Source organism: Heterodontus francisci, chromosome 1, assembly GCF_036365525.1.
Source record: "Heterodontus francisci isolate sHetFra1 chromosome 1, sHetFra1.hap1, whole genome shotgun sequence".
Lineage (NCBI taxonomy): Eukaryota > Metazoa > Chordata > Chondrichthyes > Heterodontiformes > Heterodontidae > Heterodontus > Heterodontus francisci.
In genome coordinates this window covers 225,547,741-225,565,278 of record NC_090371.1, presented here as the reverse complement: position 1 = coordinate 225,565,278, position 17,538 = coordinate 225,547,741, and the positions used below count along the sequence as shown (strand labels likewise).

Genomic DNA, 17,538 nt, shown 5'->3' with positions numbered 1-17,538 from the left:
AATCTACTTCTTGATGGTTTCTATGGGCACCATAGTTGGGAGAAGCTGAGTTTGTTATTACAGTAGTTTGCTCACCTCAGTGGGTTACTTTGTGACTCACATTGGAGCTAGGGTTTTTTCAGTCAAACAGCCTTTTGGGATCACAGCAAGTCCACCAGTCACCCCTCTCAACTCAAAGGTTCAGCATCTATTCCTTTTTACTGTGTGTAGCACCTTGAGTTGTTTTATTCATATTAAAGCTACTATATTGCATAGAATGTACAGCACAGAAACAGACCATTAAATCAACTGGTCTATGCTCAACACGAACCTCCTCCCACCCCTCTTTATCTAACCCTGTCAGCATAACCTTCTATTCCTTCTTTCCCTCCTTCATGTTTATCTTCCCTTTAATTGCATCTTTACTATTCACCTCAGCTACTCCTTGTGGCAGCATGTTTCACATTCTGGGTAAAGAAGTTTCTCCTGAATTCCTTATTAGCTTTATTAATAACTATCATATTTATGGCCCCTAGTTTTGGACTTCCCACAACTAGAAAAATATTCTCTACATCTGCCCCATCAAACTCTCATATAAATGCAATTGTTTTTGCAGTCAGTATTCTCCCCAAACAGACTGAGGAAACAGTGGACTGTTACTCCCTGCATTCACTTGGGGCACACAATACCGTGAAAGAACAAAATTCATTAATGTAATGTTTAAAAAGGGGGGGGGGGGGAAGGAGGGGAGGTATCCAGATTGATTTCATAACTTATCAGAAAACTATCCTATCAACCTTTTTTTTTGCAAGAGCCAGGGCAATTGTGTATTGCTGTGGACAGTTTCTCAATCTCAATTGCAGTAACAAACTATAATGCACTTAATTTAATCTTACCTCTCCTCAGAAAACAACAAACCATCTGCCCTTTTCTTTTTGTGGACTGATTTACTTCTTTTTAGCATTACCTTTCTTTCTAGACAACTAATTGCAAGACCTGACCTCTTGCAGTTTTAGTTTCCAGCTGTAGTCAGGAACTCAGTCCTTTGTTCAAGACTTGATAGAATTAACAAAGATGGGAAAATGCAAAAGCCAGAAAGCAAAAGAGGTGTGTATGATCCCTTCTTCTGTGCAGGGATTCATCCACAATCCTATTAACCAGAAGGCCTACTCCTTCTCCTAGATTATATTCTCCAACACTTCATTCCATGATCACCTGAACAGAATATCCTCATCACAATTGGTATGAACATTGGTCAACCACTTGCAAGGAGATGACTAATTGCTTAATGTCCTTGATCATTCTAGCTAATGGGCCTCAGATAATAGATGTGGCAATAGAGTTGTGGCATCCCATAAACTGCATTATCAGGCTTTAATACATGTTCAATGCTGAAACCTGCACAAACTCACTTTGTTATAAAACACAATCTTTAAACATATATCAATCCAAAAATTCTCTCTGAAGAAAAGTGATCAAAAATCCCAAAATGTGAGACTTGCTGGGATTCTATGGGACTTGGTAATAGCACTATATAAATGCAAGATGTGTTGTTCCGGAATCACCAATTTGCATTGTGTCCAGACAGGTTGGGAATGAATTCCTTCCCCATCCCTTTTTTTTTAAAGTTTGTTCTCAGTATGTGGACAACACTGGAAAGGCAGTATTATCCATGTGTAGTTACTTTAAGTTGCTAGTGATGGACCACTATTTTGCTTTATAGCATTGTTACAACTACATAAGTACTTCAAAAGTAGTAATTCATCAGATGTGAAGCACTTTTAAACAGTTCAATGTGGTAATGTTCTACATAGGTGAAAGTAATTATTTTACAATAATTATTTTATTGTAATAAGTCTAGCAATGGGGTATGTGACTAGGCAAATGGTCTCTGGAGATGCTCTTCCTTTCCCAAATCTTATGAAGGAAATATCAGTCAGCAAAACAGCATATGTAGTGGCAATCCACTTAAAAGACTTTGATGTGTATTCGGACAAATCAATATATATAGCACTGACTGCTCCTTGCTTGATCTTAGATTGTGGGATTCTTTCTGTAAAAGGGATTTGTTCTAATAGGGTCAAAGAACTTGAAGGTGCCTTCCCAAATAGCTCAGCTGTTGAGAGCGTTGAGTTGAACCTTGCAGACTGAGTAAAGTTTGATCTCCAGATTGCGCTGATTTTTTTGGATCCTTGATAAGAAAATCCCCTATTAGGAGCAATTTCACATGAGTTATCAGAGGCTGAAATTCTTCACCACATAGTTAGTGAAGCAGAGAATATATCAGTTAAAAAGCAAATTGCTAAGTATTTGAAAAGGAAGTCTATAAATGCATATGAGGAAACAATTAGTGTTGGTAACCCCTGAAGAACTAGAACTGGCACATAAGTAATGTGAAAGTGGCCTCATTCTTTGCTGTAATTTCTATATCAGATTGTACCAAGAAAGTATGTTTATTGACATTGGAATAAGGGTAAAAATTCATTCACGGAGCGCTGCTTCAAGCAGCGCTACACAGACTCGCGTCGATTCCCCATGAGTCGGCAGCATCGTGGGCCTCATTGAAGAAACCCGCACAGGCTTGCCCCCAGGGAATTGACGTGGTCTGCTAGAAGCAGCTCTAGGCAAATGAATTTTCTCCCCCCAAAATCTTCGATGTTCCTCAACTTACCATCCAATGGAATTTGGCCTCATTAGTTCAGCAGGTAGGTGAATACTTGACTTGAGAGTATCAGAGCACAAAACACAACAGTTAAAGAGCTTCTCTATAGCTATTGGTGACAGAAGAGCAAAATCAGTTGCCAGTCAGAAATGAGAGACAAAGGGGTATGAATTCATCCCATGCTGATTCACTATCACCAATTTGTGCTACCTTCCAAGACAAACTTATACCCAAACACCCAGTGTTGAAGTTACATGGGTATTAAATGAAGTGATCAAAGGAAATAGGAGTATTATCCATAGTGTAATATACTTGATGTTCATTTTCATCTCCCTCTGAACAAGATGGCCTGAGAGCTGATAACTACTGGCCCACATTCCAACCAAACTTTAAAAAAAAAATTCATTCATGGGATGCGGGCATAGCTGGCAACGCCAGCATTTATTACCCTTAAAAAGGTGGTGGCGAGCCAGCCTTTTTGAACCGCTGCAGCCCATTTGGTGTCGGCTGTTGGGGAAACAGTTCTAGCATCTTGACCCAGTGACAGTGAAAGAACAGCGATATATTTCCAAGTCAGGATGGCGTGCAACTTGAAGCGGAACTTGCAAGTGGCGGTGTTCCCATACACCTGCTGTTCCTTTTCTTCTAGATGCAAGAGGTTGCGGGTTTAGAAGGTGCTGTCAAAGAGGCCATGGTGAATTGCTGCAATGCATCTTGTAGATGGTATACACTGTTGCCACTGTGTGCCGATGAAGGGAATGAATGTTTCAGGTAGGAAGAGAAAATGGTATAACTAAACAGTATCTTCACAACAAAAATGTTTTTAGAATAAGCTGGCAATTTATTTTTCTTTCAAACCCACTGGATGGTGCAGTTAGACACAGGTTTTTCACCGCTGGGTCCTGGGTTTTAGGCAATCCCTCCTAATATTCTTTGGCTCGCTGTCAATTTCAATGTCAATTAACCACTTAATGTATGACGTTGGCCATGGGGAACAAACTTCCCCAGGATACAAGTGAAGATGGTCAATTACTGAGGGAGTTGTTTTAACACAACTTGCACAAATTTAGCCAAACAGAAGTTAACCTTCAATGGAGTAGTCAAACTATAAAATAAAATTCTAAACTAAACAAGACTTTTATTGAAAAGACAACATTTATTTTTGTAACATTGCATTATGGTATGCGTTTAGCAGATACATTGGTCAGACTTCTGAACATTGAGTTCATGGTAGTCAGCATTGAACATTTTTCAGTTTAACTTCTTGTAAACAATACACATCAGACTAGAGGGAAAAACACACATAAGCTTCAACTGGTACTCCTTTTGCATTTAAGAAATGCAACCTAGATGGGCTTAATTTGACTTTAGAAGTAGTCTCAAGTAAAGATGGCCTAAATTCCAGCCTGATGCAGACATCAGCTGTCATTTGTAAAAAGTACAGTTTTGAACGGATTGTAAATCAATTACAATAACTGTAAATAAAAGAACAGTTTGATATCAAATTTTACCCCTCACTGAACCACATGTACCAACCAAACAATGTTTTCCTTGCTGAAATGTAGACAGCGTATAATACCTTTCTCAGTGTTACTCTGTTTATTGTAATGCGTTTATGTGCTATTCTGTGTTTTTGCAGAAAAAGAAAAAAGAAAGTTACAGGAGCTGAAAGGCAACTGGATGAATGTCCAACATAATGTCATCTTCAAAGATAGTAATGCTGACAGATGAACAGCTGCAAGAGCAGAATGTAAAGTCAGTTTTCAATAAAAAGGGCAGGTTACCCCTTTTGTGCTCTAAGCATAACTAGAATGCTGGAACTGAATTGCTATTCATCTTTAATATTCAATTTACAAGTAAACTGGATCAAATTAACTTTAGGACAATATCTGTGCCAATATGAAAAAATATTATACAAGTTTTAAACACTGTCTTCCATATATGAATTAAATAACCACAGTAAACTCTGCTTATAAGCCATATATAGTGTAACCCTTTGCAGACCACCTCATTGAGATCTTAACTTACTACTATGACTTTAGTTGCAATTGTATTTATAAAAGCAAAGCAGTTCTTCAAAGACAAGAACAGTGACTCACACATATTACTTCTTCCATACATTTATTAAATGAAGAAATCTATAAATAGAAATATCAATATATCTGGCAGGGAACAATAGTTTAGACCTTTATTTTAATATCAGATATCTTTAACAGCTCCATTGCAACAGACACTTGCAAATAAGGTGACAGCGCTGCAGCTGAATCTCAACATTTGTTCACCCTCTAGTCTCTAGTTTTCTTCAAACAACATGCACTTTGTCTGTAAAACAGACTACATACCCAAACAAACAACCCAACACAGTCCTCAGAAAATTAAGACAAAAAACAGCAACCCAGAGTGCTGTTTAAAAGTATGAAACAAAATCAACTTATCAAGCAAACATTTTTGCATAAGTTGCCTTTTCTTTTTCTTTCTGTTCCTTTTTCTTTTGTTTCACTCGGAGTATTTCACTGTTTATAGCTGCAAGAAGATAAAAAGGAAGCAGGCTTAATACTTGTGAGATAAGGAGATTCCCAAGTTAATTTTCCAGTTATTCTTGTAGGTATTGGAACCAAATTTGCTAATGATTTTACAACATACCTTTATCTTCAGGTGTAATTTCCTGAGCTTTCTTAAGATCATCCTATTTAAAAACAAAATATTTCAATTACTCAGATGTCATGCGGGTAATTTCCACCTTCCCAACTCTCTCGTGGATTTACTCCAACTTCTCACCATCTTTGTTAATTTGATGTTACAGAATGTCAAAGACAAATGTACCAAATCACAAGAATTTATGATGCTACAGTACCAGTGCCTGATCGTAATCCTTCTTTGCTTGCCAGGCCTGAGCCCTTCTGTAAAGTGCCTTTGTGTTTGATTGATTAATTTCAAGAGCCTGTTAGAGGAAGAAATTATGTTATACATGAGATCTGTTCCCAATAGCATCTGCTAAATATTCTGTTTTGCAGTAGTGGTGAAAACAGGGCAAGGAAATCTAATTCACTTTTTCTGAGACCCAGGAATAAACACAGAAAATGCTGGAAAAATTCAGCAGGTGAGGCAGCATCTGTGGAGGGAGAAACAGTTAACGTTTCAGGTTGTTAACCTTTCATCAGAACCAGTCACTGCCACTGAACATGCAACAGAACCTACCACTATTTCCATGCTATTTATCTCTCTCGTGTCTTACATTACAGGTCATCCTACTCATACTTGCTCTTGTGTGTGTTTTCACCCCCTCTTTGTTCAGCACCTAATTAAATGTTGTTCATTGCAAATTTGTACAGTTCTGATGGAAGGTTTTCCACAGATTCTGCTGGACTTGCTGAGTATTTCTAGCATTTTCTGTTTCGTTCCCCAGATTCTGTGTGTTTCTAGCATTTGTAGGTTTTTATTTTATTGTAAATGGCTTTTCATGTTAAATCAAAAAAATCCCCAGGAAATGGCCACAAGTAAGCTGCATCTAACTTCACAGCAAATCAAAGTAATTTAAAACAAAACTGTTTCTGGACCGTATAGATTGTAACATTTTAGAACTTCAATCACATAAATCAAATAAAATCTAAATAACAACTCTTCCATTAAAAGTTCCTAGACTATTTACAGACATCAGAGTTCCACTGATTCAAAGCGTTAACTTTGCTACGAAGTTGCACTTTCTAAAATAATAAATTTTTCCAGCAATGTTTATATTGATTCATGTGTTTTTACATCCATCAAAAGTAAAAAGAAAATCCCTATTTGTATACTGAAAACAACCCTGGTTCTGAAAGTTATTTTGAATCATTCTATATTGGTCTATTTCAATGTCAAACATCCCAGTATTTCAGCAATGACTCCACTTGGTTGTATTAAATAAAGTTTTGCACTTTTAATTAAATATCGAACACTAACCTCATCACAGCTTTCAATGGCAGCGTTCCAGTCAGAGAGCTTCAGCTTGCATGCGGCTATATTCAGATTACAACTTAACACAATAGATTCCAGTTTTTTAACTGAGTCCGACTTCTCTGTTGATTCTTCAACAATTTCATCTCTTAAAGTAGCTCCGTATCTTAAAGGGAATATTTTAAAAGTTTAAAACCTTAGTTTTTCAAGATACAAAAAGAAATCCAAGACTGGAGCTCCTGGCAGGGATATGGTGGCATTACCAAAATCAAACACACATTGCCAAACTAAAATTCTTCACATCCCAAGGAGATGTCAACATTTGAAAAGAGTTGGTTATGATTTTTCCAATGCTCCAACTCCACTCTCTCTGTTTAATCCATTTCTGTAGTGCTCTCCCCCATTACAGAATCATAGAACGTTTAAGGCACAGAAAGGGGCCACTTGGCCCATCGTGTCTGTGCTGACCGAAAAACGATCCACCCATTCTAATCCCACCTTGCAGCATTTGGTCCGTAGCCCTGAAGCTTAAGGCACTTGAGGTGCATATCCAGATTCCTTCTAAATGAGTTGAGGGTCTCTGCCTCGACTACCCTTTCAGGCAGTGAGTTCCAGACCACCACCCACCTCCGGGTGAAAAAGTTTTTCCTCATCTCCCCTCTAATTTTTCTACCAATCTATACCCCCTTGTCACTGACCTCTCTGCTAAGGTGAATAGACCCTCTGCCTTCACTCTATCCAGGCCCCTCAAAATTTTGTACATTTCAATCAGATCTCCCCTCAGCCTTCTCCGTTCCAAGGAAAAGAATCGCAGCCTATCCAATCTTTCCTCATAGCTGCATTTTTCCAGTCCTGGCAAGATCCTTGTAAATCTCCTCTGTACCCTCTCTAGTGCAATTACATCCTTTCTGTAATGGGGCGGCCAGAACTGCACACAGTACTCAAGTTGTGGCCTAACCAATGAGTTATACAGTTCCAGCATAACCTCCCCCCTCTTGTATTCTATACCTTGGCTAATAAAGGAAAGAATTCTATATGCCTTCTTAACCACCTTAATCGACCTGTCCTGCTACCTTCAGGGATCTGTGGACATTCGCTCCAAGGTCCCTTACTTCCTCTACACATCTCAGTATTTTCCCATTAATCGTGTATTCATTTGCCTTGTTTGATCTCCTCAAATGTATCACCTCACACTATTCCAAGATGAATTCCATTTGCCACTTTTCTGCCCATCTGACCAGATCAATATCTTCCTGCAGCCTACAGCTATCCTCCTCGCTATTTCTGCCTTATCTTACGCTGTAGGCTCCTTGACATCCATGGGACTCTAGATTTGGCCGCCTCACCCTTTTTCTTTGTGGGATCATGTTTAACCCCGATCCCCTTGAATCTCCCCTTTGAATGACTCCCACTGTTCTGACACTGATTTACCTTCAAGTAGCTGTTTCCAGTCGACTTTTGCTAAGTCACTCCTCAGTTTAGTAAAATTGGTCTTGACCCAACTGAGAATTCTAACTCCTGTTCTATCTCTGTTCTTTTCCATAATTATGTTAAAACTGACTGAATTATCATCACTACCACCAAAATGCTTTCCCACTGCCACTCCTTCCACCTGCCCATCTTCATTTCCTAAAACTAAGTCTAAAACTGCGCCCACTCTTGTTGGATTTGCTACATACTAGGCAAAAAAGTTCTCCTGAATGCATCTCAAGAATTATGCTCCCTCAATTACATTCACACTAAAACTATCCCAGTTCATATTGGGGTAATTAATATCCCATACTATTACTGCCCTATTGTTCCTGCACTTCTCAGAGATTTGCCTGCATATCTGCCCTTCTATCTCCCTCTGACTGTTTGGGGGTCTATAGTACACTCCCAGCAGTGTGATTACCCCTTTTTTGTTCCTTAGCTCAATCCATATGACCTCATTTGATGAACCTTCCAACATCATCCCTCCTCACAGCTGTAATAGTTTCCTTGACCAAAATTACCACTCCCCCTTCTTATTACCCCTCCCTATCGCATCTGAAAACCCTGTAACCAGGAACATTGAGCTGCCATTCCAGTCTCTCCTTAAGCCATGTCTCTGTAATAGCTATGATATCATACTGCCACGTGTCTATCTGCACCCTCAGCTCATCTGCTTTATTTGCTATACTCCTTGCATTGATATAGATACCATTGAGCACTGCCAAACTCTTTTTTTTAATTTTCTAAACCTCGTTTCCTCTGTCTTCCAGGCTCATCCATTAATTTTCCACCTTTCATTTTAATTTCTGAATTTGTCCCAGCTGAGTCTACCCTCAGGTCCCCATCCCCCTGCCAAACTAGTTTAAACCCTCCTCAACAGCACTAGCAAAATGCCCCGCAAGGAACTCAGTCCCGGCTCTGTTTAGGTGCAACCCATCCGGCCTGTACAGGTCCCATCTCCCCCAGAGCCAGTCCCAATGTCCCAGCAATCTGAAGCTTTCCCTCCTGCACCATCCTTCCAGTCACGCAATCATCTGTCTTATCCTTCTATTTCTATACTTACTTGTGCGTGGCACTGGGAGCAATCTGGAGATTACTACTTTTGAGGGCTTGCTTGCTAATTTCTTACCTAGCTCCCTAAATTCTGACTGCAAGACCACATCCATCTTTCTACCTATGTCGTTGGTTCCGATGTGGACCACAACTGCTGGTTGTTCACCATCTCCCTTCAGGATGCTCTGCAGCCGCTCAGTGACATCCTTGACCCTGCATCAGGGAGGCAACACACCATCCTAGATTTATGTCTACGGCCACAGAAACATCTGTCTATTCCCCTAACTATTGAATCACCTATCACTATGGCTCTTCCAGACTTCCCTGTAGCCCCCGGTGCAGCTGAGCCACCCGTGGTGCTATGGAATAAAAACAAGAAATGCTGGAACCACTCAGCAGGTCTGGCAGCATCTGTGAAAAGAGAAGCAGAGTTAACGTTTCGGGTCAGTGACCCTTCTTCGGAACTGACAAATATTAGAAAAGTCACAGGTTATAAGCAAGTGAGGTGGGGGTGGGGCAAGAGATAACAAAGGAGAAGGTGTAGATTGGACCAGGCCACATAGCTGATCAAAAGGTCATGGAGCAAAGGCAAACAATATGTTAATGGCGTGTTGAAAGACAAAGCATTAGTACAGATTAGGTGTTAATGCACTGAATATTGAACAGCAGCAAGTGCAAACCTGAAAAAAAAGTGGGTAAGCAAACTCAACAAACTAAGATGAAATGAAATAAATGCAAAAAAAAGATTGTAAAAAAGAAAAAGAAAAAATAACTAAAAATAAAAGTAAAATGGGGGGCTGTCATTGGCTCTGGCTGCACTCCCCAGGTGAAGCATCACTTTTCTCAGTATTCAGAACTGAATATCTGTTGGAGAGTGAGATGCACTCAGGGGTCTCCTGCACTACCTGCCTGATTCTTTTTGACTGCCTGGTGGTCACCCATTCCCTCTCTCCCTGCATACTCTTAAGCTGTGGGGTGACCACATCTATAAACGTGCTATCCACGTAGCTCTCATCCTCAGTGTCACCAGCTGCCACTCAAGTTCCAAAACCTGGAGCTCAAGCTCCTTCAATTGACAGCACTTCCTGCACAAATGGTTCGCCAGGATACAGGAAGCATTCTGGAGCTCCCACACAGCACAGGAGGTGCACTCTCGAGGTTGAAGCACCCCTGCCATTCCTTTACTTTTATTAGCTGACCCTTTGCTACTGCTAAAAAAAAAAACTTACCAATACTACAACAGCTTAGAATTATTAATAAAACCTGACGAGTACTGATAAATCCTACTAAAACTAAATACAGTTCACTAGTTAAAATAAACTATACTCAAAAAAATACCAACTACTCACTTGTTCCTTATTATTAAGCTATTTACACACACACCCTAACAGTAGCGCACTAACCCAGCTATTTAGAATTATTCCCGAACAGCATTCACTCACCAACCAATCACCTTGCAGCTTTCCTGTGACGTCACTGTTCACTTTGTTTTTAAAACTCTGGCACGCCTGGACTCCTCTCTGCTGCTCACCCGGAAGGTAAGTGCTCTAGGCCGTGATCCTGGGGCTCTAGTTAACTGCTCCTCGCTTAGCGTTCTTCCTGCAAGTCCACTCCTCTCCCGGAAGGTAAATGTTTTAGGCCGCAATCCTAGGGTTCTATTTATCCGCTCCTTGCTCCATGTTCTTCCCACAGGCCCGCTCCTCTCCGCTGCTCTCCCAGAAGTTAAGTCTTGCACCCACCCACCCCCCCAACATTTTGCTCCCTATCCCTTCTGTGGGGGTAGAGTTCAACACGTACCACATGATAACTTGCTAAAATAGCGATATGTAAGCCTCAACCCAGTATCAAGAAACTATTCAGCCGCATGGATATTACAAACAAATCTGATCCTGTACACACCCCAACACGCACACATGTAAACTTCAAGCATCCGTCACTGGATAATGAACAATAATGAGAATCTTGCTGATCACCAACCCCTTCCTGATTATATATTGAGGTGAACTCTAGCCACCCTCACTGACTCAACTAATAACAATGACTAAGGTCTGAACTTGAGATCACTGTGGTCTGTATGGCTCATTGGAAATTAAAAAAAAAAAATTAATTTGTAAATTATACACTTAAATCGCCACACTATTGAATTTACATTAAAAAGCCGGAGAGAACGAGAGGGAGAGGGAGAGGGAGAGGGAGAATGAATTCACTGGATTTGAGAATCTAAATTAGTGGTACCTCAAACACAAGACCTTTCTCCCTAAAAAAGCACTTGTATTTTCTCGTCAATAAGATGAGCTAGGTTTCATCACAATGGAGACATTTCGCCACTCAAGTGATAGGTTTAAAACATGGTCCTGATTCTGCTGCATCATGGCATCTAACAACATGTCATTAGATAGACTTGCCCCTGTAAATTTTAGCTCAAAAATATTTGCTCAAAGTTGCTGAAAGTTCAAGCTGATAATGACATGAGTTAAACAGGGCATCTGGCATCTTAATGAAAAGGGCAACCAACAGGGTATCTCTGTAACCAATCAGGCCACATCTAGGACAAAACAGTTCGTTTGATTGGCATCCCATCCACCACCTTAAACATTCCCTTACTCCACCACCAACGCAAAGTGGCTGCAGCGTGCATCATCTAGAAGATGCACTGTTGCAACTCACCGAGTCTACTTTGACACCTCCTCCCAAACCCACAACCTCTGCCATCTAGAAGGACAACAGCAGCTGGTGCATGGGAACACCACCACCTCCAGGCTCCCCTCCAAATAACACATCATCCTGACTTAGAAATGTATCACTGTTCCTTCATCGTCACACAGTCAAAATCATGGAACTCCCTACCTGTTGGCATTATAGGAGTACCTTCACCACATGGACTGCACAAGTTCAAGAAGGCAGTTCACCATTTCAAGGGCAATTAGGGATGAGTACAAATTACTGGTCTTGCAAGCAACGCCCACATAATTTTAAAAAAAAGCAGGTTGACAGATAATAAACACAGAAAGGACAGAGAAGGAGAATTAAAGTGGATGAATCCAATGTCAAATCAGGCACATGGAGAGAAATAAAGGTTGGATTAAGAGAGAAAAAAAATTACATTAAAGTGAAATTTTTAAAATCTCCCATAAAAATTTAAAACCTGAAGGAATGAGACTCCACACTTGTAATAGTTTATTTTCAAAGGTTGATTGGCAGTTGATACTTATCACATTGTTAAAAGTGTAATTATGCCTTGAATGACAAATTTTAATTTTCTGTGGCGTTTAATGAGCAAATACAGCAAGTTCTGGAAACATGGGGAAGATAAGGGAGAGATGCCATTTTTATGAAGCTAATGGTGGAGTGGCACAACTTAGCAACTTTTGGCTATTTGAGTTTAACCATGCATCTGCTTCTCACCTGATATTGCTGCACTGTTTACATAAAAAATGGCGACATTATTAGCCTTGCTATTATTTTAACATCCAATTCTGGCCCAATGTAATTACCTTAAAGCTTTGGTGTATTTCTTGTCTGCCATTGTCCAGTTCTGGGATTTAAAGAAGTTATTCCCAAGATTTTTTAAGTCTTCTGCAATCCGTACAATTGTATCAACCTGTTTGAATAGAAATATTTTTTTAAATGCTTTGCTCACGAAAATACATCAAGATAATCAGTGTATGTTGCAGCAGAAGTAAAGGAGAAACCTCACTTTTGATTTCAAATTACTGGTTCAGTTATCTTTTTACCTTCCCAGCCCTTACACCAATTATAAACTGCTGGGTTACTTCCAATCCAGGATTGCCTTGACCTTGCTGTCAGAAATATGGGCTTCACCAATCATTTTCAATAGAAAACGGTACTACCAGCCAAGTTAAATGGCTCCTGTAGATCTCAGCCTACTTAATCTTGCACCACATTTTCCACTGGTGGCCTGCAGGTTCATGCCTAATTTCAACAGCATGAGAACCAACCCAGTTAAGTCGCATTAATTTACTATATGTAGCTTTCCATTGTGCACCTAAATACCCAACACCTAGAATGCAGCCATAACATTTACCATGTTGCAGCTGGTAGGAATGGTGCTCTCAAGACGCCAACCAAGCAAGGCAAGGTGATTGTCCAACTACTAACACTGAAGCACTTTTTAAAATACGTCTTAAAAACTGGAGATGAAAAAAAAACTTGGATTTTCAAATGTTTCCCGATTGTGCAAACAGTGGATCATTCAACCCTATTCTGCTCCGTCCCAAAAAAGAAATATAGATGTCCTGTACCAGTTCTTAAGCTGAATACTGTACTCTTAGAACTTCAAACAAATACACAACTATTTTGTACACCAGTCTGCAATTATTGTACAATAAACCTCATTACTTGTCAATTTGGTTCCATCACTCAATATACTGTACCTGTACAAAATAATGTGAGCTATAGTGAATAAACTTTTCAAGTTGTTTCACTACATGGAGCACAGCCACATAGTAATACTGGAATAATTCCACAGTAGTAATGTAGAATTTTACTCTGCTTGTTCCTGCAATCAAGTGGTGATTTTGGTAATGATCCAAACCCTACAATTTGAAAAGCTTGGTTGTGCCAGTCAATAAAAAAAAAAACTAGAGGCCAACACAGGGCACCCTCTCCTCAACTTGACTCAATGCCATACTCTGGTTGGGCCCAATAAGAACACAATTGAAGTGGGAAGACAAGATTATCCCCCTTTCCTTTATCAAGATGACATGTGAGGGCAAGCAGCTCTGTGATTTAACTTTTTTATTATTTAACATATGCAGGCTCAGCATATAGGCCACCACTTCCTTGTTTAAAACCACCAACCATTCAACTCACCAAGCTGTCCGCCACTACACCACTTTATAAGGAGATCAGTGAAACGGATTTCTCTTTTGTCTTATATAAAAAATCTGTGGATGAAACAGTAACAAATAAACGGGTGTAAATTCTCCTGATGCCTCAATAAGCATCAGTGAGGACAGTTAATTGGCCTCAATGCCCCTTGGCTAAGGAGGGAAGATAAACCTCCCATTCAAAATCGTCATCTAGGGACCCCCGCAGGATTTGTTTGTGAACAAGATGAGCCGTGAGTTTGATACTTCTCCCTACTCCAGTCAAATTAACTTTCAGCTACGTCAATCTAGACTTGCACATGAAAAATAGCCACTTATAGAAGATATTGGGGTGTGCCAAGAACCATTGAACAGAACCTCCAGTGTGCCTTTACGAGAGGAAAGGAAAACATTGGAAGAAAAAAAGAGTTTGTCATACAGCTTCCCGAGCAAAAAAACTGAAGAGGGCAGAGAAACCATAACTTACATCATTCATATCTCCATCAATATCTTCTGGAAAGTCTGGGTATGCATCCCCTGATCCATCTGCAGGAGCGAGACCCCAGTCATCTCCTTCTGTAATCTCTCCACAGTTTTCTATCAAACATAGCTACCAAACATTAAACACACCTTTAGTAAACAGCCTAAGAAAGCACGATGTTGTACTGGTTAAGGTTAATACTCAATTAGGAATATTTGGCAAATGAAAGTATACTTTCATCACATCATTAGATATTTCCAGAAGCAAAATACTGTGGTTGCAGGAAATCAAATAAAAACTGAAAATGCTGGAAATACTCAGCAGGTCTGCCAGCATCTGCGGAGAAACACATTTAACATTTCAGGTCAAAGACCTTTCATCAGAATTGGGAAAAGTTAGAAATGTTATAAGTTTAGTTTAGTTTAGTTTAGAGATACAGCACTGAAACAGGCCCTTCGGCCCACCGAGTCTGTGCCGACCATCAACCACCCATTTATACTAATCCTACACTCCTACTACATCCCAACTGTCCCTATATTTCCCTACCACCTACCTATACTAGGGGCAATTTATAACAGCCAATTTACCTACCAACCTGCAAGTCTTTTGGCTGTGGGAGGAAACCGGAGCACCCGGAGAAAACCCACGCAGACACAGGGAGAACTTGCAAACTCCACACAGGCAGTACCCAGAATTGAACCCGGGTCGCTGGAGCTGTGAGGCTGCGGTGCTAACCACTGCGCCACTGTGAAAATGGGGGAGGGGAGAAAGAATAAAAGGGAATGTCTGTGATAAGGTAGAGGGCAGGAGAGGTTCCATGGTGCAAGGTCAAAGAAAATGGCAATGGGACGAGTAAAGAAACAGAAGTTCTGATGAAAGGACATCAACCTGAACAGATGCTGCCAGACCGGCTGAGTATTTACAGCATTTTCTGTTTTTATTTCAGATTTCCAGTATCCACAGTATTTTGCTTTTGTGAAAGAAACAAGAGATGAGTCTAGAGGAGGTGTGAATGGTAGTATTATGAACATCTGCCATCCGAAAGCAAAAAAAGAGAAAAACGAGAGAAAAGCTACGACCAGAACAGAAAATCAAAAATTGCTGAACTCATTGCTGAGTCCAGAAGGCTGTAAAGGGCCTAATCGAAAGAAAAGATGCTGTTGCTTGAGCTTGCATTGAGCTTCATTGGAACACTGCAGGAGGCCGAGGATAGAAAGGTCAGAGTGGGAGCGAGGTGGAGAATTAAAATGACAAGTGCGACCGTAAGCTTGGAGTCACGTTTGCGGACTGAATGGGGTCACATTATAATTTTTGTCGTACATAGGGTGCCAATGAGACAATTTCGGAAAGATAAAGGTATGAAAAATTTATCTTGCTATAAATCAAAACAACAACAAATGTGCATTTTTGTGAAGACTTAAATCAGAATATTAATTTATTGACTTATTTTTTGTCACTATGTTGGACACTGATTTAGTGAGAAACCTGGCAATTTGTTGCTTGTATTATTAGTCAACCTCTCGGTGTTGTTTACCCCCCTCTGTATCATCTTTGCTCTCTGTCCCAAACTTTCTCTCTATTCCCTGTTTCCCCTGCTCCCCCTCCCTGTTCCGCCCCATTTTCAATGCCCCACCTCTCTGCCGCCGCCACCTCTTTCTGTCCCCCCTCTCATTCCCCACCTCTCTCCCTCTTACCCCCCCCACACTGTCTGTCCCTCCCCCTCCCTCTCTCTGTCCCCCGCCTCCCCCTCTCTCTCTCTGCACCCCCCAACCTCCCTCTAACCCCTCCACCTCACTTCCTCTCACTCTCTGTGTCGCCCCCCACTTTCTCTGTCTCTCTGTCCCGCACCCTCTCTCTCTCTCTCTGTGCCTGTCCCGCACACTCTCTCTCCCGCACACACTCACTCTCTCTCTGTCTGTCCCGCACACACTCTCTCTCTCTCTCTCTCTGTCTGTCCCGCACACACTCTCTCTCTCTCTCTCTCTCTCTCTCTCTCTCTCTGTCCCGCACACACTCACTCTCTCTCTGTCTGTCCCGCACACACTCACTCTCTCTCTCTGTCTGTCCCGCACACACTCTCTCTCTCTCTCTCTCTGTCTGTCCCGCACACACTCTCTCTCTCTCTCTCTCTGTCTGTCCCGCACACACTCTCTCTCTCTCTCTCTCTCTCTCTCTCTGTCTGTCCCGCACACACTCTCTCTCTCTCTCTCTCTGTCTGTCCCGCACACACTCTCTCTCTCTCTCTCTCTCTGTGCCTGTCCCGCACACACTCTCTGTGCCTGTCCCGCACACACTCTCTCTCTCTCTGTCTGTCTGTCCCGCACACACTCTCTCTCTCTCTGTCTGTCTGTCCCGCACACACTCACCCTCTCTCTGTCTGTCTGTCCCGCACACACTCACCCTCTCTCTGTCCCGCACACACTCACCCTCTCTCTGTCCCGCACACACTCACCCTCTCTCTGTCCCGCACACACTCACCCTCTCTCTGTCCCGCACACACTCACCCTCTCTCTGTCCCGCACACACTCACCCTCTCTCTGTCCCGCACACACTCACCCTCTCTCTGTCCCGCACACACTCACCCTCTCTCTGTCCCGCACACACTCACCCTCTCTCTGTCCCGCACACACTCACCCTCTCTCTGTCCCGCACACACTCACCCTCTCTCTGTCCCGCACACACTCACCCTCTCTCTGTCCCGCACACACTCACCCTCTCTCTGTCCCGCACACACTCACCCTCTCTCTGTCCCGCACACACTCACCCTCTCTCTGTCCCGCACACACTCACCCTCTCTCTGTCCCGCACACACTCACCCTCTCTCTGTCCCGCACACACTCACCCTCTCTCTGTCCCGCACACACTCACCCTCTCTCTGTCCCGCACACACTCACCCTCTCTCTGTCCCGCACACACTCACCCTCTCTCTGTCCCGCACACACTCACCCTCTCTCTGTCCCGCACACACTCACCCTCTCTCTGTCCCGCACACACTCACCCTCTCTCTGTCCCGCACACACTCACCCTCTCTCTGTCCCGCACACACTCACCCTCTCTCTGTCCCGCACACACTCACCCTCTCTCTGTCCCGCACACACTCACCCTCTCTCTGTCCCGCACACACTCAC

General features: G+C 41.9%; 1 protein-coding gene across 1 annotated transcript in view; it reads right to left on the bottom strand.

Moving 5' to 3' along the window:
• Nucleotides 1–3,777: 3,777 nt before the first annotated feature.
• ppid (peptidylprolyl isomerase D) overlaps nucleotides 3,778–17,538 on the bottom strand; it is a 96,860-nt gene continuing 83,099 nt past the window's right edge. Inside the window, exons 5-10 of the mRNA XM_068041952.1 lie at nucleotides 14,417–14,539; nucleotides 12,595–12,701; nucleotides 6,581–6,740; nucleotides 5,496–5,582; nucleotides 5,285–5,327; nucleotides 3,778–5,164 (exon numbers count right to left, since the gene is read on the bottom strand). Of these exons, the coding sequence (XP_067898053.1) occupies nucleotides 5,076–5,164; nucleotides 5,285–5,327; nucleotides 5,496–5,582; nucleotides 6,581–6,740; nucleotides 12,595–12,701; nucleotides 14,417–14,539 (609 nt within the window). The 3' untranslated portion in view covers nucleotides 3,778–5,075. The remainder of the gene's footprint in view (nucleotides 5,165–5,284; nucleotides 5,328–5,495; nucleotides 5,583–6,580; nucleotides 6,741–12,594; nucleotides 12,702–14,416; nucleotides 14,540–17,538) is intronic.